Below are 13488 nucleotides of genomic sequence, written 5' to 3' on the forward strand. Positions count from 1 at the left end.
TCATGGGGGTACTTAGGATTAAAATCTCTGAAGTGCTGGGAACAGTGGACACACAACGAAGAAGGCACAGGAGGAGAAAGAACAGAATTAACGGTGTTCTGGTTCTCAAGTTGGGGAGTGGGTGAACGAGCACTGATGCTACAACAATCGTGCATTGCTCGTCCGTATGGAATACTAAAAATTTCAACAAGAGTGGTTGTGCCACGACGAGGTTCCATGCACTCAGGCTCGATAGTAAGACACTGGGGGCCAAGGACAGTCACAGCCTGAGCAGTCACGTACCTGGTTCTCAGCTTGTCACTCCCAGACTCAGCCCAGTCTTGGAACACGGGGGAGAGTGGTTTCTCTTGATGCTGTTTGGTATATCGAGCCAGCAGTTCCCGCACCACAACCTATGCAGACAGTTTATCACTTGTCAGTCATTCGTCAAGAATGTAAAGAGGTGCTAGGGTGTCTTTAAATGCTGGAGCCAGAGAAGGGCTAGTTGCTTCTAGCAAACTCCTTGAAAGGAATCAAATGCAAACCCTATCCTTCCGGAGGTCTCTGTCTCCCACGGCCAATGTGTGGTGCTTACGCTCCCACTGTCCATCCCTCCCCTATGGCCAACTTGCCTAACTGGCTAACTACCTACTGCTCTCTCGCCCACCTGAGACATCAGCCTTTAATGCCAGTCCTGGGACCAAGCAGTTGAGTTGACACTTCAAATAAAACCTACTTGCCTTCCCTGAACCAGACAGATGGATGGTCTATTTTCTTTTTTGCCTCTAATATTCTATGGCTGATGAGGCTTTGGGGAATAGTATTAAAATGTACCCATAAAACAAGCTCCATCAATCCTCTCCCTCAGCAGCTTGAAAGTTATAAGTTGGCCCTAACATACCGCATGCTTTTCCAGTTTTGTTAAAAAAAAAAAAAAATGATGTCCGTGTCTAGCCTGCTACAGATAGAGGTGCACCCAACAGTCGGCAGCAACTGCTAGATGTGTTGGTGAGACCACCTTGGACCAACCTGCCTGCCAAGCCTCTAGCTGACTGCCATAGCGTGAGTGGGGCCAGGCAAGGCCAGCAGAAGAACGACACCATATGAGCCCAACCCAGCCCAAATTGCTGACCCACAGAACCAGGAGCTAACAATTGTGTGCTGTTTTAAGTTACTCAATTTGGGGGGCACCTGGGTGGCTCAGTGGGTGAAGCGTCCGACTTTGGCTCAGGTCATGATCTCACGGCTTGGGGTTTGAGCCCCACATCTGGCTCTGTGTTGACAGCTCAGAGCCTGGAGCCTGGTTCTGAGTGTGTGTCTCCCTCCCTCCCTCCCTCCTTCCCTCCCTTCCTCTCTCTCTCTGTACCCTCACAGGTTGTGCTCTGTCTCTGTCAAAAATAAATAAGTAAATAAACATCAAAAAAAAATAAGTTACTCAATTTTGGGATGATTCGTTAGGTAGCAATTTATAGGTGATTCAATCACATACAGAACTACCTTTAGAATATTTCCTTCTTTCAGCCGTAGCAATCTCTTACTCGACACATCCCCAAAGGCAAGGGAATTAAAAGCAAAAATGAATTACTGGGACCTTATGAAGATAAAAAGCTTCTGCACAGCAAAGGAAACAACCAACAAAACTAAAAGGCAACCAACGGAATGGGAAAAGATATTTGCAAATGACGTATCGGACAAAGGGCTAGTATCCAAAATCTATAAAGAGCTCACCAAACTCCACACCCGAAAAACAAATAACCCAGTGAAGAAATGGGCAGAAAACATGAATAGACACTTCTCTAAAGAAGACATCCGGATGGCCAACAGGCACATGAAAAGATGCTCAACGTCGCTCCTTATCAGGGAAATACAAATCAAAACCACACTCAGATATCACCTCACGCCAGTCAGAGTGGCCAAAATGAACAAATCAGGAGACTATAGATGCTGGAGAGGATGAGGAGAAACGGGAACCCTCTTGCACTGTTGGTGGGAATGCAAATTGGTGCAGCCACTCTGGAAAGCAGTGTGGAGGTTCCTCAGAAAATTAAAAATAGACCTACCCTATGACCCAGCAATAGCACTGCTAGGAATTTACCCAAGGGATACAGGAGTACTGATGCATAGGGGCACTTGTACCCCAATGTTTACAGCAGCACTCTCAACAATAGCCAAATAATGGAAAGAGCCTAAATGTCCATCAACTGATGAATGGATAAAGAAATTGTGGTTTATATACACAATGGAGTACTACATGGCAATGAGAAAGAACGAAATATGGCCCTTTGTAGCAAGGTGGATGGAACTGGAGAGTGTGATGCTAAGTGAAATAAGCCATACAGAGAAAGACAGATACCATATGTTTTCATTCTTATGTGGATCCTGAGAAACTTAACAGAAACCCATGGAGGAGGGGAAGGAAAAAAAAAAAAAAAAAGAGGTTAGAGTGGGAGAGAGCCAAAGCATAAGAGACTTAAAAACTGAGAACAAACTGAGGGTTGATGGCGGGTGGGAGGGAGGGGAGGGTGGGTGATGGGTATTGAGGAGGGCACATTTTGGGATGATCACTGGGTGTTGTATTGAAACCAATTTGACAATAAATTTCATATATTGAAAAAAATAAAATAAAAAAAAGAATATTTCCTTCTTTGTTTCAGATACATTTATGTTTCTATAGAGATTATAGAAAATGTTGTATATACTTTCAGTCAACAGTATATCTTAAGTGATATTTTTGGTTCACACTGCTGTCTCTGATCCTAATTATCTGTTTAATGGCTGTGCAATATTTTTTGTTTGGAACCATCACAGCTAATTAAAGATTCCTATTCACTTATTTAGATTGTTTCCAATTTTATACTGTCATTAATTTGATATCAGTATATTCAGACGAATAGCATTCATTGTCCCTTTTTTGTTGTTGTTACTACCTGAGAATAAATCACATGACCTCATGTGATGCAAAGATCCTTATAAAGGACCACCCAGCCTATAAGAAAGATGCTAGAAACTTGTCAAGGCAGATCTGCCTAGGGGAGCTTTATTGGCAGTGCTGGGCAGAGCCAGTCATGCAATTATTCATTGGCTCATCTTAACCAGCAGGGGATCATGCCACATCCAGGGTCCTGTCAAAACCCATGTCAAACCCATGCAGCCAATTGATAGCCCAGAGCCTAACTCAGTTATACCAAAGCTTTCAGGTTCTTCCCATCCCAGGCTCATGGAAGGACTAAAGTCCCTTGCTCTCTGAAGTTAGGGGTGGCCACAGGACTTGCTTTAGGCCAGTGACGTGCAAGCTGGTGGATGTTCCCAGTTGTGACACGTCCCTATCCCTGGGCTTCGGTCTCTGCTGGAGGCTGCCATGGTAATCCCATGCATTGGCTTCCAGACATTGTCTTACTGTGTTGTTATGTTTATTACAAATTCCTTTTGTTTCTTTGAAATATTGTCTTGAATTATTGAGATTATATCTCCAGATAAGTTATAGTATCCATGATTTCATTTCAGGATAGTAGAGGGGGTATTACAAAATATTGTTTACAAAAAACAGGGCATTAGGTCCAATACGTTTAAGAATCACAGTACTGTATTATGGGTCAAAGGACATGAACATTTTCATGTCCGCTGCTATACAAAACAAGTGTAAACATCAAAACACTCCCAGCAATGGGAAAAATGGGAGGGGAGAAATTAACTAACTTTAACTAGAATTCAAATTATATAGTGATCAAGTTTGCTTTCACTGACACATCGCTAGGATTAAGTGTACATTCTTTGTTTTTGCTAATCTATTAAATTTATGATGGCTATAATTCCACGTCCCTTGTGTTACAAGAGCAACATCATTCCAAGCATTAAAAATTCCTTTCTCTGATTTCCACCCTTCTGTATCTTTACCTTCCTCTATTTTCCTTCATAGCAGTAATTGCTGCCTGATGATAAAGAGCAAAGCAACTTGTTTCTTGGCTTCTTATCTTTTTACTGCCTGTAAGGTAAATGCCAGGTCACAGTTGGTTCATTCTTATGTCGTCAGACAACGGGCAACACGAAATGGAAAGCGGAAGGATCTTTCTTGAATGAATGAATAAATAAATAAATCCCCTTCCTGTTTTCAATATCTCATCCAACCTGCTCCATTCCTTAATCATTTCCTTTCCTTTTTGTCACTACTTCCACCTTTCCGATTTAAGCAACTTAAATTGGAAGAAAATAACTCATCTTAGCTAGAACTAAAATTAGAATGATACAATAATCCAGCTCAGGGGCTAAACTTAAGAGAAAAAAAAAAACAGACAAGTTGGGCGCTGGCAGATCGGTTATTTTGGATCTTTGCTCCCTTTTCTTTCCCTTTTGTTCCTGGCTCTTGGCTTCTTTCCTCCTTTATTGGGTCACGAGACAAGAAAATATGATGTAAAAACAAGTTTATTTCCTGCTGTTGATACCCCTTGGTGAAAGATTAAATGACTAAAGCTATCAGCTACCATGCTGTTTGGGCATTACAGTCTCTAACTCCAACACTTTATTTGATAAATGACCAGAGAGGCAAAGAGATCAGTCACCATCTTGACTGGGCATGCCATGAAGATGTGCTTGTTTTCACTCATAGATGTGCTCCTAAATACATTATAATATGCTATGGTGTTTGTGTGTGTGTGTGTGTGTGTGTGTGTGTGTGTGTGTGTGTGTGTATGTACACATACATATACACATATTTTAACTTCCTATTTTAAAATAATTATAGACCCACAAAAAGTTGAAAACCTAACATAGTACAGAGAGGTTTTATGTAGTCATCACTCAGATTCCTCCCAAAGTGATATCTTTCACAGTAATAATGACTACCCCGAATCAGGAAATTCAATATAATTTTTACACACTGACTATCTTCGTTATAGTAGAGATTTCATTATTTAAAAATGAACCCAGGGAACCTCAGTCGGTTAAGCATCTGACTCTTGATTTCAACTCAGGTCATGATCTCATGGTTCAGTTCACGAGTTCAAGTCCCACACTGGGCTCTGCACTGTCAGTGCTTGGGATTCTCCCTGTCTCCCTCTCTGTGGCCCTTCCCCATTTGCACTCTCCCCCCCGTCTCAAAATAAATAAACTTTAAAAAAGAAAAAGAAAAATGAACCCAGTAGTAGATCATTTTGGGAAGTGAAATATTATCTTGTAATACAAGCTATTACACCCTTATCTAAGTCTGGTGTTTTGAATACTTACACAAGATTTTCTTAAGACAACTTGTGATGTTATTTCTTTCTAGGTGACTGTTTTCGTGGTCATGTTGTTTCTGTGGTTATCTGCACAGTTAGTTCTCTGGTTCTAAATATGAATACTCTTTTTCTTCCATATACTTGATTAATTCCCAGCGCACCTGCTCAGGAACCCCTTTCTTAAAGGAACTCTAGGGGCCTGAGTAGTCACAACAGCCATGTTCTTGCCTTTTAAAAAAGATCCCATCTGCAGGAGGAATCACGCTAATCTACAGCCAACATTTGGAAACTATGAGTCTAAGCAATTGTGCAGAATAATGACATCATAAACATGCATTTATAATGAATATCATATGTATCAGGCAACACTGATTATATAGCATCAATAAAACTTATTTTTTTTTTAGGTCAAATGGCTTTTCAAGGTACCTATGAAGCAACTAGCATTTCTATATACTAAGTACCTCACTGATTTATGCCAGGTACAGTGAAACTTGGATGAAAAAGTCTTAACAAGTGGTATCGGCTGCCAAGACAGAAATCCTGAGAACCAATTAGAATAGAAAACATGGTGTCTTAGGAAAACCCCCCAGATATCATCCATTATGTAACAAGGACGAGCCAGGAAGTGGGGCTGCACTCAGGCTTGAGCCATATAGGGGGATGGAGCCACTCAAAGGGGCAATACTTATGGCATTGGGGTCCCAAATCATGCCCTAGGCAGGACTGGCTATGTAATTTGGAGCCCAGTGCAAAATGAGAATGCAGGGTCCCTTGCTCAAAAATTATTAAGAATTTCAAGATGGTGAGAGCAGAGTATTAAACCAAGCATAGGCTCTTCCTAGAATGAGGTCTCATACAACTATACAGGTTTCACCCCACAAAGCTGGACTTGGCCCTCAGGACCTCAGTAGGATTGCCAGACACAAATGTAACTGCGTGTCCTGTATCTTTATTACAACTACATCTGGCAACTCTAGGTTCCTGAGGACAGCTTAGGTGCCACTCAGGGTGTGAGGTTGTGAGAAAAAGCTAAGTGGACACGATTCTCTAAGCCCTTAACTTTTTTCCTCTTTAAGGTGCTAGACATCCCATCAAAGTGAGATTTCTTTGAGGAGAATCTTTAAAAATTCCTTGCCCAGAAGAAAAGGAAGGAAGATAGGGAGGGAGGGAGGGAGGGAGGGAGGAAGGAAGGAAGGAAGGAAGGAAGGAAGGAAGGGAAAGGAGAGAGGGAGAGAGGGAGCCAGGGAGGGAGGGAGGGAGGAAGGAAGGAAGGAAGGAAGGAAGGAAGGAAGGAAGGAAGAGGGAAGAGGGAAGAAGAGGGAAAAGGAAGGCAGGGATAGGAGAGCGAGGAGAAAAGAGGAAGAGCTATTTTAACAGATAAACCCACATGTACGATGCCGTGAGTAATTGTTGGGCCTTCAACATGGATTTGAACTTATACTTTAGGAGGATGGATGAATCCAAAGCAGTGATATAAGCTCAGCAAAAATTCATGCACTGCTCAGTAGAACTTAGGAGTGATCAGTTTTCGGGAGGTGTTGTTGTTGTTGTAGTTGTTGTCGTTAAACCTGGATCAAATTTAACTTATTTTCCCAGTGTCTCCTCCCAGTAGGAAATAAAGTACATCTTTGTGGTTTTCTTCCTTCATCCCACCCACATGTATGGAGCACACACTGTGTACAAGGCACCTACTGTCTATATTGAGTATAGGGGGATCACAAAGATGAATAAGAAACATCTGTCCTTCAAGGGGCATGGATAAGTTTTATTTATTTGTTCATTCATTTGTTCAGTACCTAATGGTAACAGCTGCCTTTTTTTTTTTTTTTTTTTTTGGGTCATCTAGTAAGGCTAAGAACTGTTCTAAACTCTGTAAGTGGAATGATTAATTTAATCCTCCTGACAACTTTGGGTAGAATCATCCCATCACCTAGAAAGGCAACTGAGGCCTAAAGAGGTCAGCCCGCCAGGGTCACACAGCTAGAAAGTGGTGGCACTAGGACTTAAACCCAGGGTCCACGTGTTTAATAATCCCACACCTACACCGCACCTCCTGGGTGGCAGGTTCTGTGCTGGGCATTGGGGATACCAAGAGAATGCTAGAACCCCAGAATGCTGGGGAGACAGGCAGGAACGGTCAGTAGGACAGAATAATGGGATGAAGGTGACAGAGGAAATTCAAAGGCCACTGGGCACATGGTTCGTCTCCCTCTTTCTCTGTTTGAAACATTTTTCCCCTTCCCTTCCCCCATGGTCTTCTGTTAAGTTTCTCAAGTTCTACATATGAGTGAAAACATATGATATCTGTCTTTCTCTGGCTGACTTACTTCACTCAGCATAATACCTTCCAGTACCATCCACTTTGCTACAAATGGCAGGATTTCATTCTTTCTCATTGCCAAGTAGTATTCCATTGTATATATAAACCACACCTTCTTTATCCATTCATCAGTTGATGGAAATTTAGGCTCTTTCCATAATTCGGCTATTGTTGAAAGCACTGCTATAAACATTGGGGTACACGTGTCCCTATGAATCAGCACTCCTGTATCCTTTGGATAAATTCATAGTAGTGCTATTTCTAGGTTGTAGGGTAGTTCTCTTTTTAATTTTTTGAGGAACCCCCATGCTGTTTTCCAGAGCGGCTGCACCAGTTTGCATTCCCACCAACAGTGCAAGAGGGTTCCTGTTTCTCCACATCCTTTCCAGCATCCATAATCTCCTGATTTGTTCATTTTAGCCACTCTGACCGGCATGAGGTGGTATCTCAGCGTGGTTTTGATTTGTATTTCCCTGATGATGAATGACGTTGAGCATCTTTTTCATGTGTCCGTTGGCCATCTGGATGTTTTCTTTAGAAAAGTGTCTATTCATGTCTTCTGCCCATTTCTACACTGGATTGTATGTTGTTTGGGTGTTGAGTTTGGTAAGTTCTTTATAGATTTTGGATACTAATCCTTTATCTGATATTTCATTTGCAAATATCTTCTCCCATTCCATCAGTTGCCTTTTAGTTTTGTTGATTGTTTCCATCACTGTGCAGAAGCTTTTTAACTTGATGAGGTCCCAATAGTTCATTTTTTGCAGGAAGGGAACTCTTAAAAAGCTTACCCCCTTGTCGGCACTCCCCCCTCCAGGGATAGGCACAACCTCATCTATCAGCTTCTGGGGCCATGTTTGCGAGAACAGAAGCTTTCAAAGGAGGTGAGCAGGCTAAGGCTAGGAGGTCTGCAACCTACCGAGTGCCAGGCCCTGTGGCTCAGTGCACCCCACAGACATGTTTTCTTTGACCTCCTCCTCCCCCACCATTTCACATTAAAAACCAATGATGTATTTCCTCTTCTCTTGAAAAATTGGAATTTATGGGAAGCCTGAACCCATGTTCCCTTGAGGCAGCAGTCCATGGGAAGTAAGTAGCAGCAGCCCCCTGGAGAGGGGCAGGGGCCCACATCTGCCCCAGTTCCCCACTGCACTCTGAGATTTCAGGGGCCTACTGCAGTTACATAGATCTCTGCCTGGCTCTGAAGACCCTTGATCTGGTGACCCCTGCTGTGAGCCTCATCCAAGGATCCCAAGGATCCCTATGTAGCCAGTTGTAGGGAGCCTGGGGATGGGCCCCCACTCCCACTGCCTAGCCTCATAAATCAGCCATCTGTGGCCAGCCCACTTCTCCCTGAATGGTGGAGCCCAGCTCAGGAGCATACCTACCTTGCAGGACAGATGCTACTGGTCACCTATCTGAGACTAGCTGCCATTGACCCCCACATAGTCTTTTCTTTCTGGCCCACACCTTCTCTCACTAAAGAGGTGGAAAATGCCCAATGCTCACCACCCCCCCCCCCCAGTTCCCCTGCAGCTAAGGCATTGGCAAGCTGCACAGTCCTAGCCAGTGGGACCTGAGAGGAATTTAGCGGAGGGCTTCCGCACAAGGTTTCTGGAATGTCCTCTAAGATGCAGATGAGACCACCCAGGAACCACTCCTGTCACTGGAGTTGAATGCTAGAAAGAGGCTTGGGCCTTAAGGACAAACAGGCCACTGAGTCAGCTCTCGGGTTACCATGGAGGATGATACACGTTCTTATGGTGTAGACCATGTTGGTGTGTATTCTATTACACCAGTGGGACTGGTGTATTCTATTACCAGTGGGACTGGTAGCCCCACTGGCAGCTGGGTCCAAGTTGAACTCCCTGACTAGTTTGCCCGTGTTCCCCTGTATAGGGCTGCTGCTGCTGTCCCAGGCCTTCTCAGCCCCATCCTCCAACCCTTGCCTCCCCTCCGGCTCCACGCGCTCATATCTGCCCCTTGAGGCCAAGTTTCCCTGTAGTGCACCACACATGTGTCCAGCTTCTCCTGAAGTCCACCCCCTAACAACAACAAAATGTCCAGTGTAGTTGGAAGAGATATTACTGGTACACTTATTTTCTTCTATTTAAAAGGTAAAGCAACTGAAGTTTTAAATCTGCAGCAAAAGAAATAAATGGGAATACGGAGAATGTTAAAACGAAACAAAAAAGAAACCCTATGAAGTTTTCTACATCTTGAGTAAGGCACAAACCCCTTCTGAAGGAAAACAAGAATTCTCCTTAACCCCCAATGTTGACTTAAGTTGTTTCAAATTATAATGTTCCTTAAACATGTTCAAACATTTAACCAGATATAAACACCTTATGTTTGTGGCTCTTGTTCAATTATAAACTATGAAATGAAATACAAGCAAAACTATAAAACTAATGAGATTCACATCAACAGACCTAATAACATGTGGCACACTGTTTTGCAGCATGAACTTGGCCCTCCCTGGCCGTGGGGGTTCCTATGGATGGGCTATGCCCCATGCTGCTGGGGGCTGGGGGGAAAGGCCCTTCTCCTTCCAGTCTCTGACTATGAAACCTTCCGTTAACAGCACATCATACCAACCCATTGGCCTTCACCTGGCACAAAGACCTTGTTTTAGTCATAGAAAACCTACATCGGTTCCTTCTTCGTTGGTTCCTGGTGACCAAGGTGAATGTTATTTGGTGCCAAAGGGCTTGCAAATATGAAGATGAAGGCCAGCATCCCCCGGCAGTCTCTGGTTTTGTGGTTGTTATCCAGACAACTGACATAACTCACTTAGATTATTTCTGTTTAGAGTATCATCAGAATTAAAACAAATAATTAACACATTCTTATAAAGAACTCATAGATCCCAACTTGAAAAACAATGCCAAGACCAAACTCACTGTACAGAAAATGAAGTCACTTTGGGGAGCAGAGAAGGAAAGACAAACAAGTAGGCCAGATTCAGAAGGCTCCCTTTCTTCAAAATCTCACACGTGGGGTCCTCGAGGACAGGGTTCAATATTTAGCTGCTAAAACATCTGGTTTTGAAAAAAAATGATGCCAGCTTTGTGTATTGGTCATTGGATTTAAAAAAATAGAAAAACAGAATGCCTGTTCAAATTACTCTGGTTAGCTTTTCTAAGAGGGCATCGTCCCCAAGTCCCTCCAAGTTCCCCCTAATGATCACATTTTGTAAATACTTCATATCAGTTCTATCCCCTAAGCAGATCTTCAAGCTGTCCTCCTCACTCCATTTCAATGCCACCACCCTGGCCTGGGCACCACCCCCTTCCTAGAGGGTGACACTTGGTCCCAACCCTACTCTTGGCTGCCCCACCCATAACCTTCACATCCTTCACTAGGCAGCCTCTGTCTGCCTCTCTGGTCTCATTTCATGCACTTCCCCTTAATTTTTACTGCCATCATCAGAGGTGATTCTGGGCACAACCCTATCTGCAGGTCTTGGGGAAGATCTCTTGAACCATTTGCCCCTGATTCTGCTGGGTCCAGCAGGCCCTCAGCCTACCCCTTTCTTCTTTCTCCCCAAGAGCCCTCAGAATAAGAAGGCAGCTGATCCTTCAGGTAAGCAGACGTGTTATCCACAGCCCCATCAACCCCTGTACCAGCCGCTCCTTAGACCCCTGCTTTTGCCATCCAGATCTCAAGCCCTTTAGAACTGGTGCTCCATGACCCTGCAATTGGGTTTGAACCAAATTTCACCTTTGATTTTAGGGGTATCTGCACTTTTCTCCTTCTGTCATCTCAACCTCACCACCTGCTGCTCAGCTACAACCAGAAGGTTGGGACCCCAGAGAGAATGTTCTTTCCAGTTTACTGCATGGGTCCTTCCAGGAACAGGGGGAGTCCAGGTTCAGCCAATGCTCTATCCTCATCTAACATCATACTGGTCCCAAGGCCCCATTCTAACCCCCGAGGTCCCAGCTGTCTAGGAGAATGTGGAATTCTCTCCAGTGGTGGAGGTGGGGAGAACACTAGGGCTGGAGGGTAAGGGGTGTGCATGCATGTGCATGCGTGCGTGCGTGCGTGTGTGTGTGTGTGTGTGTGACAGAGAGAGAAACACACCGGCCTTTGTTCTCTCTCTCATAGAGGTCTTCCTTTTTTGTTACTCTTCATTCCTTCTCTTTCCTCACTTCTTATACTTAAAGGAGGGATTTTTTTTAATGGTTTTAAATATACCCAATTTTTAAACTTCAAGCCATACTAAGTGGTCTTAAGTAAAAAGTAAAAGTCTCTTGCCCAATCCCTTTTCTCTAGGGCCTCACTCCAAAAACAACCATTTTTAAGTGGGTTTTGTTCTGCTAGAAGGAGAAGCTTTCAAGTGTCAAGGTGAAACAGATTCTCATGTCATGTTTTAGTTTGCTTCGTATCTGGAGCATGCTTCTTTTGAGTGGTTTTATTTTTCCTGGAATCTTAATGGATTTCCCCCCACCCCATCACCTTGTTTCAAGAAGAAACATATGCCTTTTCCATCATATCACTAAGATCTTCCTATTTCTTAATCATTCTATTTGTTGAACCGAAATAATTTCCCTCTTGAAGCCATTCTTTTGATCCCTCTGACTTCCTGTTCTAATTTGGACTAATCGTGTTCCAGACTTGCCACACAACTACTATCCAGGTATTTCTTTATACATACTCCCCTGGGATTAGCTCCAGAAGGCACACATTTCTTTATAATTCTTAATTCCTTTTATGCTTTTCTGCAGTTCATCGACAAGTAATACTTTTCAGGAAGTACATGGCAGGTAAACTTACTGAGCAACTGAATATCTATACATCTTTATTTTGTCTCATATTTGATTAATAATGTGGCTACCTATGAAATTTTACATTCAGGATAACTTCATTCCAAATTCCTTTTTTTTTTTTTTTTTTAAGAAATCTCTACACCCAACATGGAGCTCAAACAACCCCAAGACTGAGTCACATGCTCTACTGACTGAACCAGCCAGGAGCTCCACTTTCTTCCAAATTCTAAAAGCATTGTTTCATTTTATTTTAGACTCTTGCCACTCAAAATGTGGTCTGCAAGCCAGCAGTCTCAGCAAGGAGCTTGCTGGAAATACAGAACCCCATACCCACCCCAGAATCTGAATGTCAATGGGATCTCTAGGGATGTGTGGGTGTGTTAGACTTGAGAAGTACTGTTTCAGCCTTCAGCACTGCTGCTAAGAGGACTGAGTCAATCTGCTCTCTTTTCTTGGTAAGTAACCTGAAGTGTTTTTCAGTCTAGGATTTAGGGACTTTTTCTTTGTCCTTACCTGGTGATCTGAAATTCTCCAGGCTGCTTTTAGGCTGTGACCTTTTCCATTAGGTCCTGCCAATTTCAAGACTTGTGCCTTTCTTCAGATCTGGGGGATTTTCTTCTTTTATTTCTCTAATTTTGTCTGCCTCTCTGTCTTCTCTTTCAGGAATGTCATTGATTTCTCTGTTTGATCATCCGTATCTTTTAGCCTTTCCCTTTTATTTCCCTTCACTGGTTTTTATGATCTTCATTCTGAAAAAAATGTTTTTTCAATTGATCCTTCAGCCCTTCTATTGGATTTTTAAAAATTTGCAAACATCTAACTTTAATTTACTGTGTTTCTCTGCACTGTGGTTACTATGGTTTAATGTAATGCTCATTTTTCATAGCAGGCTGTTCTTATTTCATGGATGCAGTGTTGTCACATGTCTTTAAGGATACTAATTCATTTTCATTTTTCTGTTTTGTTTCTTCCAGTGCCAGCAGTTCTGTTTGTTAATCTTGCTCCTTCTTTATGATATTGTTGATTTTCCTTAAATGTCTGATCATCCTCATTAGATAATATCACAGAATTATTGTTCATTTGCTTAGGTATGATGATGGCATTGTGCTCATGTAAGAAACTGTATTTTAGAAAATGAATGTTGAAGTTTTTAGAGATGTCTGCAATTTACTTTCACAGGTTACACATGCGCACACACACA

At 42.8% G+C, this 13488-nt stretch overlaps 1 protein-coding gene across 1 annotated transcript in view; it reads right to left on the reverse strand.

The window, feature by feature from the left end:
• The window catches only part of ACOXL (acyl-CoA oxidase like), a 344180-nt gene that overhangs the window by 109650 nt on the left and 221042 nt on the right, over positions 1–13488 (reverse strand). Inside the window, exon 14 of the mRNA XM_042930333.1 lies at positions 283–392. Coding sequence (XP_042786267.1) covers positions 283–392 — 110 coding nt within the window. The remainder of the gene's footprint in view (positions 1–282; positions 393–13488) is intronic.

Source organism: Panthera leo, chromosome A3, assembly GCF_018350215.1.
Source record: "Panthera leo isolate Ple1 chromosome A3, P.leo_Ple1_pat1.1, whole genome shotgun sequence".
In the NCBI taxonomy this organism is placed as follows: domain Eukaryota; kingdom Metazoa; phylum Chordata; class Mammalia; order Carnivora; family Felidae; genus Panthera; species Panthera leo.